Here is an 18,280-nt window from a genome sequence, read left to right as displayed (position 1 = left end):
TTATTTTTTATAACGCTACTAATAACTACTTTACGTACTGTCGCATTCCTGTGCTACCCAGACCCATGCTGGCATGACAATGTTCAACCATCTTCGCATTACCACTTGTGCCGCTTGTGAAGAATATGTTAGTGGGTGCTGAGCTTAAGGACTTAACAGACTACAAGACAAAAATACTGTAACAACATGACATGACATGACATGAGCAAACCTAACCTAATCTAACGTAAACTAACTTGATCTGACCTGACCTGACCTGACCTGACCTGACCTAACCTAACCTAAGCTAACCTAACCTAACCTAACCTAACCTAACCTAACCTAACCTAACCTAACCTAACATAATGGACATAATATAATATCAATAGGACTTTTTGCTATGGACCCCCCTTGTCTTATTAGCTAAATATTTTATCTATCGTTATCATTATGCTACCTGAAAATCAGCACTCGCAGTTTCAAAAAGGTCTTCAAATGACAACCAGCCCTCCCTAGAAAAACATAACACGAAAGTATTGTCTCAATGTTGGTGAGCTATTGCACGAATATCAATTATAAATGGACCACTTGAGCTTTTACTTTACCATTTTTCGTCTTTTATTCTGTTGATCACAATTCTGCTTCTTACTTCTACCTGACCAGAGCTAGTTATCTAAACGTGACGAGGAGAAAAAGAGAATTAATGGCAGATTTCATAAAGGTTTATCTTTCGCAATACGAACAGGAGAGAACACTTCAACTCGCTCGCGCCACGACACAACATCTTATGGCCGGCAGGTTGGGGTTAACAAATTTGAAATACAGTAAAATCTCGATTTCTTGAACCTCCAGGTGAAACGAATATTGCTTCGAGAAATCGGAAGCAGCGTGGCCGAGTAGTTGGGGCGTCGGACGTGAAATCCGGAGGTCCCGGTTCAAGTCCCGTTCTAACCACTACCTGGTGTTGTTTCACGGTAGTCCGAGAACAACGCCTCAGTCACACTTTTTAAATAGGCAGATGGTTCGCCTCCTTCCGGTTGGGATTTTTAACCTTGTTTCGTTTGATTTGTAATATTTGTTTCTAATTTTTAAATGCTCGGCCCCATTAGCACTTGTGCTAAAACAGTATTTAGTATATAAGTATTTAGTAGTAATTTAGAAATATATTAGTTCATTAGTATTTTGTAATATTTAGTATAATACACGATCCCACAAGCATTGTGCTTTAAACCCCTATCGAGTGTAAATATAGGTTATGATGATGATGATGATGATGATGATCACTTGCCGAGGGTCCGAGAAATCGGGATTCTACTGAATAAAGGCACGTTACAAAACAACTCAGTACAGCAACAAGACAAACGAACCTGATTGACAATATCAATTAATTCGCTTTTTATCTGATCGCAAGGGGCCGCCACCACACACACTGGTTTTGACTTTAAAATTCTCCTGTGAAGTTCTTTTGGACCAATATTTACTGGAGTTATAATTAATACTCCACCTGAGGAAATAAATAACCATCGACAACGGTGCTTGTTGGTGTTATTATAATTACGAGAATAATGTTTATCATATACAACTCCTGGGCTCCTTTCTTGCTATTTGGCAGGTGCAATCGGTCCTTTTTTCCTTTTAACGAGAAGCGACAATTGTGTTGAAGCAAAACTGAGCTCAGACCTAATCAAAAGTGAGTTGTCTAGCGAGTGAAATTTTTTTGCGGTACTTTGTCAAATTTATCGTGTTGTGCAATTTGGAAGATGCTAACACACAGCCTCGTCCCCAGTCGTCCCCGGCGAATTTGGATGTGACGTCACCCACCAAGCTTGTCGGGAAAGTTCGCCTAGGACGCCTGGCAATAAACGGCAAATCCAATATGGCGGAGCCTGTCCAACGATTGAACTTCAGTCAACTTCTTGAAGAACTTAAAAACGCGTCAGAATTAGGCTGGGATTCCTTCATCCATGTCTGCCAGCAAACTCGTGAAGTAATTGGAGATTTTTTATTTAAGGTAGAAAAATTAAATGTCGATTTTTATGCGCAGCAAATTGTACCATCTAAAGAGCTAGCTTGAAGAATTCGAAGAATATGTTCCACTTACTGTAACTGGCGATGGGAGCTGTCTCTATCGATCGATTTCTCTTTTGGTGAACGGAGATAGAATAGTGGTCGTTCGTGGAAAGTTGTATGATGAGTATTTTTGCTTCTCGCTAACACAATAACAACAGCGGTGAAAAGATAAAAGGCTCAAAGCTGATAATCCATCAGTACTTTCAACTGTGCTTTCGTGTGTGCTTTCTTTGTTCCTTTGCCTTCGCTTTTTTCGAATATTTTTCGCAGTTTTATCCAAGCTAGGTAAGTGAAGTTGTAACTATTTATTCGAAGTATCAGTAGCAAAATATATGACTAAAGCTACTTATCAGAAAATTAGAAAGCTGTGTAGTGGTTTGTTTTCTGGGAAACAAACGCTGCAATTCGCCTACTGTAGGTGACGATACCAAGTTGTGATGTGTCAACTCAGCTCTTTTGTGAACTTCAGACTTGTGAGACTCTATAACATACCAAATTCCCTTCGGCCACTAAGCATTGACAAGATTATGATTGTAAGGAAACAAAAAACTGTTCCTAATGGACTGGTATCAAAATGTTTAGAATGGCTACATTTCAGTTTAAAAGTCGTTTGTTACTGTTAGTTAATGTTATATTTATATTGTTACTATTGTTACTATACAAACATTATCCAGAGTATCTTCTAGATATACAATGTACTCTATTTGGATTCATTAAAGACCTTTAGCCACTTAGCTTGGCACAATCAATCAAAAGGGTTAATTCTTCTCTTATGCTTTAGAAAGATGGGTTGGTACAAGCAGATCAGGTTTCATCAGCTGGCAATGTCATACATTTTCTATGGACAGACCTCAAATATCAAGAGAATATGAAAACATAATATAACACTTTCCACTGCCTCCTCCCCAAATCACCCCACCCTACCAAATGCACTCCCCTAAATTCCAATTACTACTAGTTTTAGTATATATTGCAAGAGTTGAATACATGTAAATACTTTTGTATACTGAACTGTGTTTATGTGTGTGTGTGTGTGTGTGTGTGTGTGTGTGTGTGTGTGTGTGTCAGTCAAGCTCAGTTTAATATCTCTGCAAGTAGGAGTTTAAAAGGTGGTAGTTTAAGGAATGGGAAAAATAGCGAATGTACCCATGTGAGGGAAAATACAAATATTTTTGGGCTATCAAAAATGCAGAATGGGGCTCACAAATTAAAAAGAAGCTGGTCCAAAAGCCCCAGTAACCAGCTTTTCTGGAGCGGTTCAAACAATATTTAAACATTATATATTTTTATATTTTAATTTATTTGCAAATAAACATATAAACCCAGTATATATATATATTGTGTTTATATGTTTCTTTGCAAGTAAATGTCAGAGAGAATAGCAGAAGAATCATACTTTGTTAAACGAGCTGTGTCTACAATGATGCAGTATGTACCTTGTCTAAAGGGGAAAGCAGTGCACCTCTGTTTCTTTTTGGACATCTCAGCAGGTGAATTTGTCAAAACTACACAAAAATTGGCAGCAAAATATATAAACTTCAGTTGAAATGCTAACTCTGCAACTGAGGGAAATTGCAATAAATTTCCACACCTCAGTTTTGGGCTGACAAGAACTGTTGGCTATTTAGTGGTGCTACACAATGGAAATGTTATCAATCCACACTTGGAATCTGCAATAAGTCATGACCAGCTGTAATTTTTATTATATAAGCTCATTGAATTGACGAAAATGATTGAAGCATAATTGTTATATATTACCTGAACATGGCCCAGGATTTGGATTAACATCTCCTGCTAATGAAATGAGTCAGAATATACAAGAAAAAGACAGGCTACAACAAGATCAAATAAAGTTTTGGTTTACGAGAGTTAGATTATTTTTTTTTTTTTTTCACTAAAAAGCGAAATAAATATTTACAGGTAATCAATGACAAGCTTCCATGCATCGGGGGATAAGCCCTCTCCTCTCAAGTAAGCTGAATTGTTTCTTTGTTTTCGCACATAAATTTGTAAACAACAAAGGTCGAAAATCCCGACCCTAGCTCTATAAACATTGAGATCGACGCCTTTCAGGTTTAAATAAAACTACCACAGTTACTAGTACCTGGCGAACGTAATTTGCTTACCACAAAGAACTTCTAGATACATGTAGACCCATGTATCACTACGAGTAGTGAACGAAAACAATGATAACAGAATAATTTTCTTAACTCTAATACGACCAATACCATTCTGCAAGGCAGGAAAAAACGACATTACAGTCCGTCTCCGCCATCTGAAATAGTCCACAAATGTTCAAAAGGGATGCAGTTTTTTCATGAACCAGAAATATTTTCTTTCCCTCGCAGAAAAACGTATATTTTCGTCGAGCTATATCTGGGACTTTTTCTCGCTAAACTGGGACTTTTTTGCCATTTTGTGCCAGGCCTCGCGCTATCGCGCTCGGTTCCAGTCCTCCTCCGCTCACTCGCAAAGCGCGGTATGGCCTGGGGACGAGGCTGGCTAACACACTCTGCCGTTAAACTGCGACCACTACGCGTCGTTTGCACAGAAAGCTACATTTTACAAATGCAATAACCTTGACTTAAAATTTTATAAAAAACAATACTACAATGCACTGTGTCTCCTGGGTGTTCTTCTGAATTTTCCTCTCGAAAATGGTGATGGTACCTGTTCTTAAACACGCAGCCTGTATCAGCCAGTACTCTGGAATTGTGGGTAATATCACCATCACATGGTCTCCTGGTTTGATGTCGGCTGCTCTGGACAGGATACTGGCAGTCCTGAAATGGAGAAAAAACAGTTAAGTAACGCTTCGGCTGAGAAAACAAAGCAAAAAGAACAGGCAGGCCGCTCAGAGAGCGTAACGTGGGCCATACGATTTCTGATGGGGGAGTGAAAGATCCCCCCAAACATTATCAATCAAGCGCTTCTGAATTAAAAAAAATAACGAGCAGCCATCTAAGAAATATCCTTTGCAGGGCTATAAGAAGAAAAAGATCTATCGAGCAGCTAAAATTCATGCAACCACTCATAAATAATCTAATGGTCTTTTCCCAAAACTCGATTATTTAACTGAGCCATCTGCTACTGAAACGAAATGTAAAGGCTTTGCGAAAATTAACGCTAACCTGCTCTTTACAAGATGGCTGGAAGATTTAAAAAATGTTTTCACAGTTACAATTAACCGAATTCTTTAAATAATCGGCGGAAAACGGATTAAGATTGTATTGGAAGTTATCTTACTTTTTCGATTTTATGGCGACATCTTGAAAACTCCACTTAACTTCGTTGCCGACTCCATCAACCCACCACAGAGCTGGGTGATTACTTTTCCTTGTGCCTTGCTAAAATAAAATAGAACAGGAAAAATTGTCAAGGTAAGAAACTAAGAAACTAAAGGAAGCTTCTGCATGAAATATTGTTCCAAATAGACTACAGTTCGCGCATGATTCCGTCTCTTCTTTCCTTTTATCTTCAATCTAGATTTCCACTTCATTTTTTATTCAGTTCCTTTATTGCATTTGTTTTAGAAGAACTGCATTTATTGGTGTTATTGAAAATTGCTGAAGCAATGTAATTGCGATATATAATAAGAATAATAAGAAAGTGTGATGCAAGATGGAAATGTTGCATGTAACGTTCCCGTGATGAAACTAAGAAATTGAAATACGTTTCATTCAGTTTCTTCAGTCACAGGAGAAAATGAAAGGAACTGAACTGGTAAAAAGTGGTATTAAAAATGTAATGTAATGTAATGTTAGTGTTAGAGCTTGTTTATATGCATAAAAGTTGTCCCAGGTAGAAAGGTCAACCTCTATACCGAGCCATCCCGGGTGAGAGAGCTTTTCATACATTTCTTTACAAATAGCTAAGAACCGTTTATATAAGAAAATAGCGAGGTTGGCCTGGGGAGCCGAATAAACCTGGGTGGAGGGTTACTCGCTTTGAAGATACCTAATGTGTCTCTTAAAGGGGGGGGGAGGGGGGTTACATGTTAACACTTTAGCTATTTTGACTCGCGCATCAGGGGCAAGTCTAGACATACAGAGCAATACCACATTGTAATGCAAGTTTTGAAAGAAACGAAGGGTATTGCAAACAGTCAAGCCTGTTTTAATAGACACCGCGGAATGCGAACAGAAGCGAACAGTAACCAGGATTCCTTTTTATTCTCATATGAAAGGGACGGGCATGATCGTCGGAACATTTAGATCGACCCCCTTAAGAAGACCAAACTGGGCTTGGTTCAAGCATTTCAAACATTTTTTTGGCCCCTAAAATATACTTTTTGCCATGCGTGATCGGTCCAGACCGCCAACACAGGGAAAAGAGGAAGAATAGTTGCTTTGCCTAAGCTCTTCTACTCGAGGTTTGGCCAAGCCAGAAGTGGGCTCGCCTCACCTAATGCGGGACCAGTTTAGCTGATGAAAGGGTTGCCGTTTAATTAAACAAACGTTCTCACCTTTTCGTTTTGTGCCCATTCGTCTATGACGTCAGCAAAGTTAAAGTACTTCGGAACTTGAAAATCTTTTGTTCCCCAGATTACCACGTCAGCCATCAGCAAAGCAGTTTTGAGATCCACTGCAAGACAATGACAGTAATATTATATTATATTATTGCTGTTAACCTTTGCTGTGGTGACATTACCAAATGGACTGTGACCTCAAACTTTCTGTGTTAAAATAAACAGAATAAATGCGATATTTATTCAGTTGTACTGCAACATTGCACTTGCACTAATTTCGCATTGCTCTTCTTATTTAGTAGATTACTATTGAGCAACAAACCGCCAACTAAGCGATGCGCTTCGCTACCCTCACGCAATCCGTCACGGAATAAATTATCTTTCCCTTGGTTCGAGATAAACTTTGTCCTGACTAAATGTTTATTTTATTTTTAATTTATTATTATCATTTTTTTTTTACTTTGCAGATGATATTTGGCCGTAAGTGGAGGTTTATTAATTTCCCCAAGAAGTTCAAACCAGAAAACGTCGATCGCATGACACCGCTTCAGCCGTGGCACGTCGTGGCGATTTTAAAGTTAGGTCAGTGTCTTGGCATTCGTTTTGAATCAAGAGTCATTTGATTGCTTAGTAAAATTTCCTGTCATTCAATTTCTTTTATGTATATAATTAAAGGGTCTCAAAAATCAATATCTTTAATTTCACCGGATACACAGGAATTAACAACAGAAGTAAACCAAAAATCGCACTTCTTGGGTGAGAGTGAATAATCCATGCTTTTGAGCGATATTCAAGCAAAACCTGTACATCACTTGTTAGAGCGGTGTTTTAAAAGTCCTGTTTCAGTATATGTCGTTCTGATACACTCACCTCGATGTGGTCTAGTCCATATTTGCGGACGTGACGTTTTTCTGCCCTCTGACTGTTACGCTATTCGCTGTCGTGCAATAACTGATCCCACAATATTCAGTACCACGTGCGATGACGAAATTTGCATTACACTAATAAAATGGCGTGAAACGAAAAGACTTTTGTTGAAATAGCGACAGCGAAGGAAAGAATTAAATAAGACAACTACGGCGAATCTCTAAAGCAGAAAGCTATCAAGACGACAAGTGGATTACAATCAGTCAAAAACTCAGGGGCACCTATCGAGAATATAGTTCAAAACCACTTAAAGATAGCACCGTTGAACGTATTTTAGTATTTAAACGGTAAATATAGGCATATTTTTATCCCATAAAAATTTTTTATCTGTTCGGATTTCCTAGCTGAAAGTCTAATGATCCGAAAGTTATAGGAATCAAAACTTACCTTTTCGAAAAAATTCCAGCCAGAGAAGGGCTCCCGAAAATTCTAGGTGACCTTTTTAGAGTAAACATCCGTTAAAAATGAACAATTATACGATTTATTAGATATTCGAAAATCCTAGGAAAGGCAGGCAAGCAAAAAAAATTTACAATGAATGTTCCGAAAATTCTAGATCTCAAATCGTCTTCCGAACCGATATTTTAACGAAATATTCCGTTGGGTGCCCCTGAAAACTTTCGTTGCTTGTCAGTCCTACACACTAGTATTTCGCTATATTAATAAAGGGTACTGTAATGTATTGGCCAGCGGTATTGTACGCATGCTCAATAAAGGGCGGACCTGGGTTCTTGTCCCGGCGGGGGGGGGACTCGCATATGAAAGTGACGGGGATGCTCGTCGTCTCGCTTAAGGGTGTAAATTTCGGATTTTTGGTCTCGCTTAGGGTGTTCCGGGCAAAACGCCCAAAACGCCAGTATTTTTAGCCATAATGGTCTCGTTTAGGGTTACACACAAAGAAATATTTAACAATTATTCCATGAGTCCGCGTTGGATACGAGGTGGTAAATAGCCAACGAGGCGCGAAGCGCCGAGTTGGCTATAACGACTCGTATCCAACAAGGGCGAATGGAATAATTGTTTTATTAAATTCTTCTCAAGTTAAAATCGAATGGACTTTTCATTTTGATGTAAACGAAGTGATAGTATGAGGAGGCGCAAAAATTTCTGGCGCGGTGGTCACTTCTTGAGTTGAATGAAACATACGAGGAAAGCGAGCAAGAGAGTTTTCTTCAGAAGATTTTCCTCAAACAATCCCCTCTAAAGTCGTCTAAATATCATGGAAATTGTGACAACAGTTAAGATTTACGAGAAGATCCGAAGCAAAACCTTTTCTGGAAACTACAAGTCTTGTGCAAGTCGAACGAAGCAAGTGTTTACATTGTACTTGTTTACGGCTCCACGGCTGTCATCAAGACTGCTATATTATTTGAAGCGAAATTGAGCTCAAAGTGGAACAGGTTTATTAAAGTATGAAAGGACAAAACCAAGATTGAAAGGTAACAAACTTTACTGAAGTGCTGAGCCTAGTTTTATGACGTACACTGAATGAAACTGTGTCAGTTTGCCGTTCTTTCGTAAATTATTTGCTGCTTTTCTACTTTATTCACTCGCTCTTGCTGTGCGTTCAGTTTAAAAGTATTATTAATTACACTTTTCGCATCTATCCTTTTGTTTTGCGTACTTTAATTTACTATGGCATTTCTTTGGTTTTTGTAGGCACCGCTAATTATTTCTTGTTCATAAAGCTCGCCAAATTTGCTGTTCAAAACCATTTTTTTGATGGAACTGTCGCTTCCCGCAGAAAAATTTTAGTTTGGCAACAGTAACGCAATCATATTCCAAATAAGGTCAAACTAAGGCATACGAGCTGACAACCGGGATTGAGTAAACCAATCAGAATGCTAGAAATGCAATATCCGTGGCTGAAAATTTAATAAACAAATATAAACTCCATTCTTAGTTTTTTGGTATCTTTTAGGTGTCAAGAAAAGCTTGAGCCACACCCAGATTGGTCTCTTTACTGCTTGTTTTGTCTCATGGCTAAGAAACCTTATGGCTTTTGCAACCATTCAAACGTAAACTGCTGGCCATACTTTCATGTAGTGTTTTTCTTATTGTACGGTTCTGTATAATAAAATTTAAATGCTTTTGGAAGTGAAAAAGTTAAGTGTAAGTCAAGGTTTGAATTATAAGCCACAAATTAAAAAGGAAAAAAAAAAGACTTGTTACTGATTACATTTGCTAAATGTATGTATGCATGAAAGATTCAATTAGCATGGGCATTGATTCAAGGTCGAAGTATGTTCCCGCCTCCCCTTATGTATTCTTTGCTTTAAAAAGAAACAGTGAAACTTGGTTGATTTCTTGTAATAAGTGACATTTCAACGACTTGCGCATGGGCGAACTGGGGGCTCTTAGCATGAGATTAAGGCACCGATAACCATAAATACTTTTTCATGCCATTCGGCCGAGTTCGCCAACACAGAGACATTCTGGAATAAGTTGTCAATACTGCTTATTGGCGTAAGAACTAGCAAAGTGAGAGTTGAATACAACGAGTTTATCACTTGATATATATATTTTTTTATTTCTACATTTCAATCATAACTACAGATTTCCATTACACTGTCAACTGAGAGTATCCGCTTTACCGTGCCTCACTTAAATCTAACGTTCAGCACTGCACGTTGAATTTTAAATCACACTTTTTGGTTTTCCTGTCAAACAGAAGACCCTCCGCGCACTCAAATTCCGCTGTCACGCCACCATAGCATCCGTAATACATTGCCGAACAGATGAACGGATCAGGGTAAATACCGTCCACTTTGCCTGCACAGGTAAAAGGTTCCCCTGATACTGAGGAATGAAAAAGACATGCATCTAGTGCATAAAAGTGAATTATTACCTTATTACACTATATTTTCGCGAATTGGGGATGGTCATATTTCGCGACCTTTATTTTCGCGATTTTTTTTTAAACAATGTCTAGTGTTAAAAACTAGCGATGCACAAGTGCAGCAAACCGAACCAAACTTGGGCTAATTACAAAGAAGGTATAAAACTTTGGTTAGGCCAATGAGCGAAAGGACAAATGGAAATAAACTGTCATCCAAAGGACTAAAATCTCGCTAAAATCTCGCTTAAAGCTTATTACAACTATAGTTATACTGATATTTTCGAAAGGTTAAATTTAGAAAAGCATTTGATTCACTAGCTTAATATGTGACACTCAAGCATGCATCAGACAGGCTTCGATTATTACAACTTGTTTATATTTGATATTATTGATGTAATATTAAATTATATTAATTTAATAATGTTATACTAATGTAATAGTATTATAATAATCTAATTTATGTAATAATGTTATTATAACATAATATCAATATAGTACTATTAATATAATCTGATTAAATTATTTGAATTGAATTTTAATTTATATTTTAATTTGTTTACCTGCGCACCAGCTTCCATCTCCTGTGTATCCTTCCTTACAAGTGCAGTAAAAAGAACCAACATTGTTGGTACAGTTCGCATTCCTGTCACATTTATGGCTTCCATCACTGCATTCATCGATATCTACCAAAAATTATTTAAAACTAGCAATGGTACATTGCAATTCCTGAGTTCTGATTGGTAAACAGGCAATGGTATATGAGTTCATATACCTATTGACCACAAATATGGTAGCCGATATGCGTCAACAAAAACAGCAGCGGAGCTCCAATATTGTAATTCTTTGGGCGTTTGTAATAAAACAATTATTCCACTCGCGCTTGTTGGATATGAGATCGTTATAGCCAAATAGGCGCTACACGCCTCGTTGGCTATCTACCATCTTATATCCAACGCGCGCTCGTGAAATAATTGTAAGATATTTAAGGTGCCCAGTTTGGATATTTGGGGAGCTCCCACTTGTCAGTTGCTTTGATATTAAATTAATATCACTCAGTGCCTGGGCATGGGAGTGCATCTTCATGCAAGGAATTTCAAGAGGTAAATTCTTTAATACTTTACCTGAACACGATCGTCCATCTCCTGTGTATCCTTCTTTGCAAGTACAGTTATAAGAACCAACAGTGTTGTTACATTTTGCATTCATGTCACATTTGTGGCTACCACTGCTGCATTCATCGATATCTACAATACCAAGGGATACATAGGACACCCAGCTTTAACGTTTGATTTTTTGGGGAGTTCCGGCTAATCGTTAAGTAATATCATTCACTGCCGGCCTGAACATGAGCGTCCATCTCCATCGTCATATTTTCTTACAACATTGGTCAGCATTCAAAGAACTTCAAATGGTAAAAAAAACTTCAAATTGTAATTTTGTTTGCACTTAAGTGAAGTTAAATTACCTAAGCATGAACGTCCATCCCCCGTATATCCTTCCTTACAAATACAGCTATATGCCCAACAGAGTTGGTGCAGTTTGCATTCGCGTCACAGTCGTGGTTGCCGGTAATACATTCATCGACATCTAGATAACAAGGATTAACATGTTTTTAATCTTATACATTGAAAATAAAGGAAATAAAGGAATTGAAGGAAGCTCGAATACAAAAACTCTGATAAGCCCAGAATCAGCAAAAAAAAACCAGCAAAACAGAAATAGGAGTTGCATAAAAGCTTATTCAGATGGGGCCTACCTTTTAAGTTCATGTCACAATAAACCAAAACTGCCACTCCAGTCAAAGTTGGATCCAGCCAGTACTTGTTGCTACTGGCGTCTTTGCCTTCGCTTGCCTTTATTTCGTGACATGACTGCGCTGGTAGCTCCGGAATGGAACCCAGAGGAGCTTTAACAAAAAACGATAAATAAAAATATTTACCAGTGAGACTGTGGTTTCTACCTACCGAAAGCTAGCGTGTTGGAGAGCTACGAGTTAATTTTTATGTAGACAGAAACTGAAAGCGAGCAGGCTTATGTTTTGGAATAACTGAATGGCCGGTCTATGCATGATGCACGACATGTCTTAGATTTTCTTTTACTGATCATTTCATTTCATTCATTTTTTTCCTGCAGTTCTCGTATCATTTCATAATATACTCACTTACCCAAGAATTTGTCTGTGATATATCGATTTTTATTCATTAAAAATCAAGTACATGTATATCGATTGATAAGGTGACTTCTTTTTTCTGAACAATTGATTCCTTATATAAGTTTAGGCCCAGTGATCCACGCAGATAACAACCTGATATTTCAGAGCAAAAAAAAAAAAAAAAAACTCGCGGGATTTGAGAAGAAAAATTTAGAAAAACAGAAACCTTTTGCAGGGTTATACCTCTAATTAACCCTAATACCTTTATAACATACCCCTGCCGTTTAAGCGTCTGATGTAAAACCTTGCTTTGTCCGAGTGAAAATTCTCGGGTCTTGCCTCTTTGGTTCGATTATTCAGTTCGCACGACTTTTCCGCTATGACGAAATTGTAGCTTTGACAGGTGATTTCTCTTTCACATCTGACATCACACTTATGAGGGGCTGTTACTGCCATTTTCTTGAAGACGAACCCTTTGAGAGCCATGCCAGGTATGTTAACTTCTGTCCTGCATCGATTATCAGCAGTAACGAAGTTCATCAGAGAACAGAAGAAGAAAAAACAAGGTACCGTCCACAGCATTTTTTTCTGGCAGTCTTTTGTGTCTGCATGGAGAGAGGTGGACAGATATATAACTTCACTCGATCGAGAAGTAATATTCTTAACTAATCCAGCATGGATATATTAACGTACGTATAACGTACGTTTCCTGAAAATTGACATTTGGAGATGGAATTTGCGGTAATAAATGACACTTTATGGAATAGCGGAAATTTCAGAGAGTAAGTAATGGAATAATAATTAGTTTTGGCTGGCGATGATAGATGTTATGCAAACATTTTACAATGTCTTGTTACATCTTTTGTCAAAATTACTATTTGCCTTCCGCTCAAATGCACCGATAGCTTAACTACTCTTATTAAAAAACAGGTGTTTTGAGAAATGATCATGGCGTCAAAATACACGAAAGGTTGTACCCTTTAAAATGTATATTTTTAACTAGGTTTCATGTTTAGGAGAGGGCCTCAAATTTATAAGCACTGCAATTGTGAGCCACCATCTCCAAACAAAGATTTTACGTATTCTTTTACTTGCCGTAATGATTCGATTTAGCGCCCTCCTTCCAATAAGCGCCCCCCTTCGAATGTGTTTTTGTCAATAAGCGCCCATATTCTAATAAGCGCCCCCATTCATATAAGCGCCTCTATTCTAAAAGGCGCCTGTCTGTCTGACTGTCTGTCTGGCTGACTACTGAATTTACTTTACTTACCTACTTACTTACTTACTTACTTACTTACTTACTTACTTACTTACTTACTTACTTACTTACTTACTTACTTACTTACTGACTGACTGACTGACTGACTGACTGACTGACTGACTGACTGACTGACTGACTGACTGACTGACTGACTGACTGACTGACTTACTTACTTACTTACTTACTTACTTACTTACTTACTTAATTTAAAAGTGAAGAAATGACCCTCGCAGTGAATTGCAATTAAAGAAATTGCAAGGAAAGAACCCAGAAAAAATTCTGGCTTCAATTTCTTTAATTGCAATTTACTGCGGGGTTTAATTTCTTCACTTTACATTTCATCTGCAGTTCACATATATAAATTATTTAATATACTTCACGTCACTTACTTAAGTAAACAATAATAACATCTATGAGAAACCAGACTTTCCTTTTCAGTGTTTTCAAGCGAAACAAAAGGTTGAAACATCTCAGTCTGAGAAGGCAAATTAAAATAATCGACAGATCAGTAAATCCATTAAAGATAATTGCATTTCCCCTCTCGACGCTTTAATCAAAAATAAACAAGTTGTTGAAATATCTGTTCCGTTAGGAAGACTTAAAAAAATTAAGCGAAAACAAATAGGGCAAAAACCAGTCGCCTTTTCTTCCGCTATGTTTTCATGCAAAACATTTTCTTGAAAAACAGTTTCAGAACTTTGCGAAAAACAAAATCGGTCAAATATAATCGACTTTTTTGTTGGAGTCTTTAAGGATCAGAAAAGTCTGTTCCACGAGAAAAACTAAAATAGTTGAATGACCATCAAATCGACCAAAAAATAATTGTCTTAAAAAAACAGATGGTGAAAGACACCATGTGAATAAAACGTGATTTTTTTTTGGACTGCCTTACTCATACGACCTAACTAATACAATATCGCAATCCGTTTCAATCTTCGTCACTTTTGGCCATTCCTACCTTCATCCCTACCTTGGTTGTCTCCTTCTCCACAGCTTTTTGTTTGTTTGTTATTTTTAGTTAGTTATCTTAATTATTCGTAATGTATTTGTATTGTATGGAGTAAATCGTAATAAAGAAGAGCTATAAGATTTGAATGGGTCAATCGGTGGCTCTTAAATAACAGGTTCGCGCCACTGTTAAGAGATATTTAAAAAAAGCCTGCTGTCGAGCCAAGTGGCTTATCAGGCTGGAGCTTATCCCGGTTTCTGTAGCATTAAGCGGCTTGGAGTATTTCTACTCCCCCCTGGATGGGATGCTAGTCCATCGCAGGGTTACCCCCCAGCAGTAAATTCGCCAGTACCCATTTATACACCTGGGTGGAGAGAGGCACTGTGAGCGTAAAGTGTCTTCCCTAAGAACACAACACAATGACCCCGGCCAGGTCTCGAACCCGGACCGCTCGATCCGGAGTCCGGCGTACTGACCATTTGACCACCGCCTCTCCCTGTTAGGAGATATTGCTCACCATTAAATGAGATTTTGTAGAAAAAAAATTGCAAGACATTCTTCATATTGCGCGAAATGTTTAGTTTTATGATGAAGAATATTTCAAAACAAGCTAAAATTGAAAAAAAGAAAAAGATGTCGCATTTGGCAGACAACCAACATATTTTTCCGCGTTGAATTTTAAATCTTAAATCTTAAATTCTTATTAAATCTGTTCTAAATTAAGTGCCGATACGTTTTTTTCGCTCGAAAGTTTAGGATAAGTAGGCAAAACTCTTTCAAAGGCCTAAATGAAAATGCTTTGAAACATATTCGCAGCATAACGTCTCTGTACATTTGAGGGTATTTGATCTACCTGATGTTGATAAGCGGTTATCACTTACCCTCTCAGCTGCAACTCGCCCGCCTCTTTTCCTGATTCTTGTACTAACAGCACCTGAGGCAAAAAATAAGATATCCACTCGTTCGTGGCCTTGTTTACACTCCTTCTTATAAAAGCGTGAACACTAAAAAATATGTCTGGAATGTTTGTGTTTAGCCAATCACATGCGAGAACTTCAGACCGCAGAAACCACAAACAGTAAATGGGTTTCCATCGGTCACGGAGCAACTTTAGTTCTTATTTTGTTTCAGGATACACGCTCTGTCTTTTTTAAGAATTTAAAGAACTGCTATTCTTTCGTATCGAGGGCCACATCCAGAACATGGTTTCAGGGATTTTTGAAAGAAAAAAAGGACGGTTTCTCTAGCGACGATATACGACATAGTTCAGTGCATGCAGTATGTTGTAGACATGTCTAGACATAAGATGTAAACACGATAAACCGAATATAAAATACAAAATTGTGGAGTTTTCGTTACTGATTGTAAATCTTTTCGGTAGAACAAGGGATTCGATTTATTTCGGCAAACGATTTCAACCCTTAGGCAATTAGAGGTTCCGTGATCGTAAGACTGCAAACTGCAAAGGCTCCAGACGAAAATTATTCAAAATGTTGGCGTGATTGGTGCAAAGTAAACACCTCAATCGCTCAATCGTTTGATTTTCGCTTTTCCTTCCCGCTATCGTTTCGCTGTTATCGAAGAAACAAACCTTCCTTCTATCAGTGTTTAGGTCTGCTACAATAGTTGGGGTGAGATAAAAACCGGAAAATGCAAGCTTACCTCAGTACAAATTGTAACATGCCATCAGGCGAACGGTAACTGCAGATACGTATTCGTTACAATTTTTGAAAATTGGCGGCAACTGGGGCAAATCGTAGCGTCGGGCGCATCGGTTTTTCAATTTTTTCTATAAAAAAAATCACTCAAACCTATTCTTCAGTGGAGCAGTGAATGTTCTCAAAAAGGAAGGAATTACAATTAGTGTGTTTACTTGTAAATTGGAGTGAAACGATAACCAAATATTGTTCCGTGATCGATGGAAACCCATGTGGTTTCTGCGGTCTGAAGTTCTCGCATGTGATTGGTTAAAAGACAAAGAACATTCCAGACATATTTTAAGTGTTCACGCTTTAATAAGAAGCGGTGTAAGTTATGATTACAATTTTAGATATGTAATAATTGAACGTTGAAAAGCTAGAAAAGGACGAATCATGAATAATGCCGGAGTATTTCCTAGGTGAAGTTATGACATCATAACCCAGTTAAAAGGCGACAATCGTGATGCATTAAGGCGAACGCGACTCCTAAAAAGTTGACATTTGAAGATGGGTTTTGCAATGATGAATGACACATTATGGAATGATGCAAATTTCAGAAAAGACTAATGGGAAAAAAAACAATCCCAATTCATCCCTTGTCAGGCGATAAAAAAGTTGAGCGCATTAGATCTTGACAGTACTAGAAATGTAACCATTCGCTCTAATATAACACATACAAATGATGATGATGATGATGACGATGACGAAGACGTCGTACTTTGAATGAAAATCGTATGACCTCGTACAATTCTGATTTAAAGGTGGCTTTCATACTGCAGTTTTGAGGGGGTAAATAAGCCCAACTTTAACTTTCTTTAAATACGTTTAGAATTGTTTTATCTTACTCTTAGTACTGTTTCTTAAAGTGTACAACCATCTTATGCGACATTTGACCAATATAAATGCTAATAAACAATCAATAAACAGCCAAAATAAACGACCGGGTGCTCGGGGGGACTGGTTACTAGTAGTTTCAGTGGCGTTTTTCTCAAAATCTACACATATAACCCCACCTCAAGATTTCAGAAACTACAATTTGGCTCTGATTAAACATTCATGCAAAATATAATAAAAATCTGTAAGGCAGATTTTTCGCAAAAGAAGAAAATGTGATATTCTGCCTCTTTAAAAAATAGCTATGTCTTCTGTCTTACAGATTTTTATTTTATTTCGCATAAATGTTATATAAGAACCAATTTGTTCCGTTGTGCGGAATAAGTTGTAACTGTTGTAGGTCAAATTCGTTTTCCGCTAAAATCTGTTTTCAACCTACGTTAACCTGAATACAACAATCTTTAATCACTTTGGACAATTTAAATGTTTTTTGGGGGAGATTTCGTTTTAATTCATGAATTCAAATTGTTTTAAGTGATTATAAGTGTCATCTTCAGGTTGAAACAGATTGGCCTAGGTTAAAAACAGATTCAACCTCTGGAAACCAATTTGACCTACAACACAAGAACAACAAGCGTGGATGAAATATTTTTTTTAGTGAATTCTCACCTCGCAGCAATTTGTAAGAACCCTGTCTTACTTCAGTATAACTTCATTCACGTTTTTAAAACTATAAATGTAATTTGGACCTTTCAGGTTGATGTTAACGAAATAAGTTAAGGTGTTGCAAACATGTCCCTGGCTGAGATTGCAATAATGACTGGATGTCTCTCCCAGTATTTTTAAGAAAGCCAGTGCCATGCACGATTTTTAAGAAAAACCTTACAAGGTTCTTATTAAATGGTAAACATTTTTAGACAATGAACAAATATTTTTAGTTGTACGACGTATTGTTAATAGATAACTTTTTGTGATTTTAGGACAGTAGGTAGTTTTAGTAGTTTCATTTATTGTATATTTTAGATCTGAGACATTTGTACTTCCTTTTAGATTTTAATACTTTTTTATTTCTATGGAGGACCTCCCTGAAAACCACGTATT

General features: G+C 37.5%; 2 protein-coding genes and 1 pseudogene across 4 annotated transcripts in view; 1 reads left to right on the top strand and 2 right to left on the bottom strand.

Annotated features, from left to right (window-relative positions):
• Nucleotides 1-18,280, top strand: part of LOC144652556 (acyl-coenzyme A synthetase ACSM3, mitochondrial-like) — a 70,605-nt gene that overhangs the window by 1,356 nt on the left and 50,969 nt on the right. The window lies entirely within an intron of this gene.
• LOC144648513 (acyl-coenzyme A synthetase ACSM4, mitochondrial-like) lies at nucleotides 26-6,610 on the bottom strand. Its single transcript, XM_078508044.1, has 7 exons — nucleotides 6,515-6,610; nucleotides 5,296-5,396; nucleotides 4,720-4,832; nucleotides 1,347-1,483; nucleotides 585-652; nucleotides 437-491; nucleotides 26-160 (listed from the first exon to the last, which is right to left on the bottom strand). Exons 1-7 carry the CDS (start codon nucleotides 6,608-6,610, stop codon nucleotides 26-28), a joined length of 705 nt encoding a protein of 234 aa, XP_078364170.1.
• LOC144652602 (uncharacterized) lies at nucleotides 10,036-13,017 on the bottom strand (annotated as a pseudogene). The gene is made up of 6 exons (XR_013570566.1): nucleotides 12,711-13,017; nucleotides 12,040-12,189; nucleotides 11,749-11,870; nucleotides 11,405-11,527; nucleotides 10,844-10,966; nucleotides 10,036-10,243 (listed from the first exon to the last, which is right to left on the bottom strand). The product of XR_013570566.1 is annotated as an uncharacterized LOC144652602 (transcript).

This window comes from Oculina patagonica, chromosome 4 (assembly GCF_052425735.1).
Source record: "Oculina patagonica isolate OP01 chromosome 4, crgOcupat, whole genome shotgun sequence".
Taxonomy (NCBI): Eukaryota; Metazoa; Cnidaria; class Anthozoa; order Scleractinia; family Oculinidae; genus Oculina; species Oculina patagonica.
This window is presented reverse-complemented; position numbering and strand designations above follow the sequence as displayed.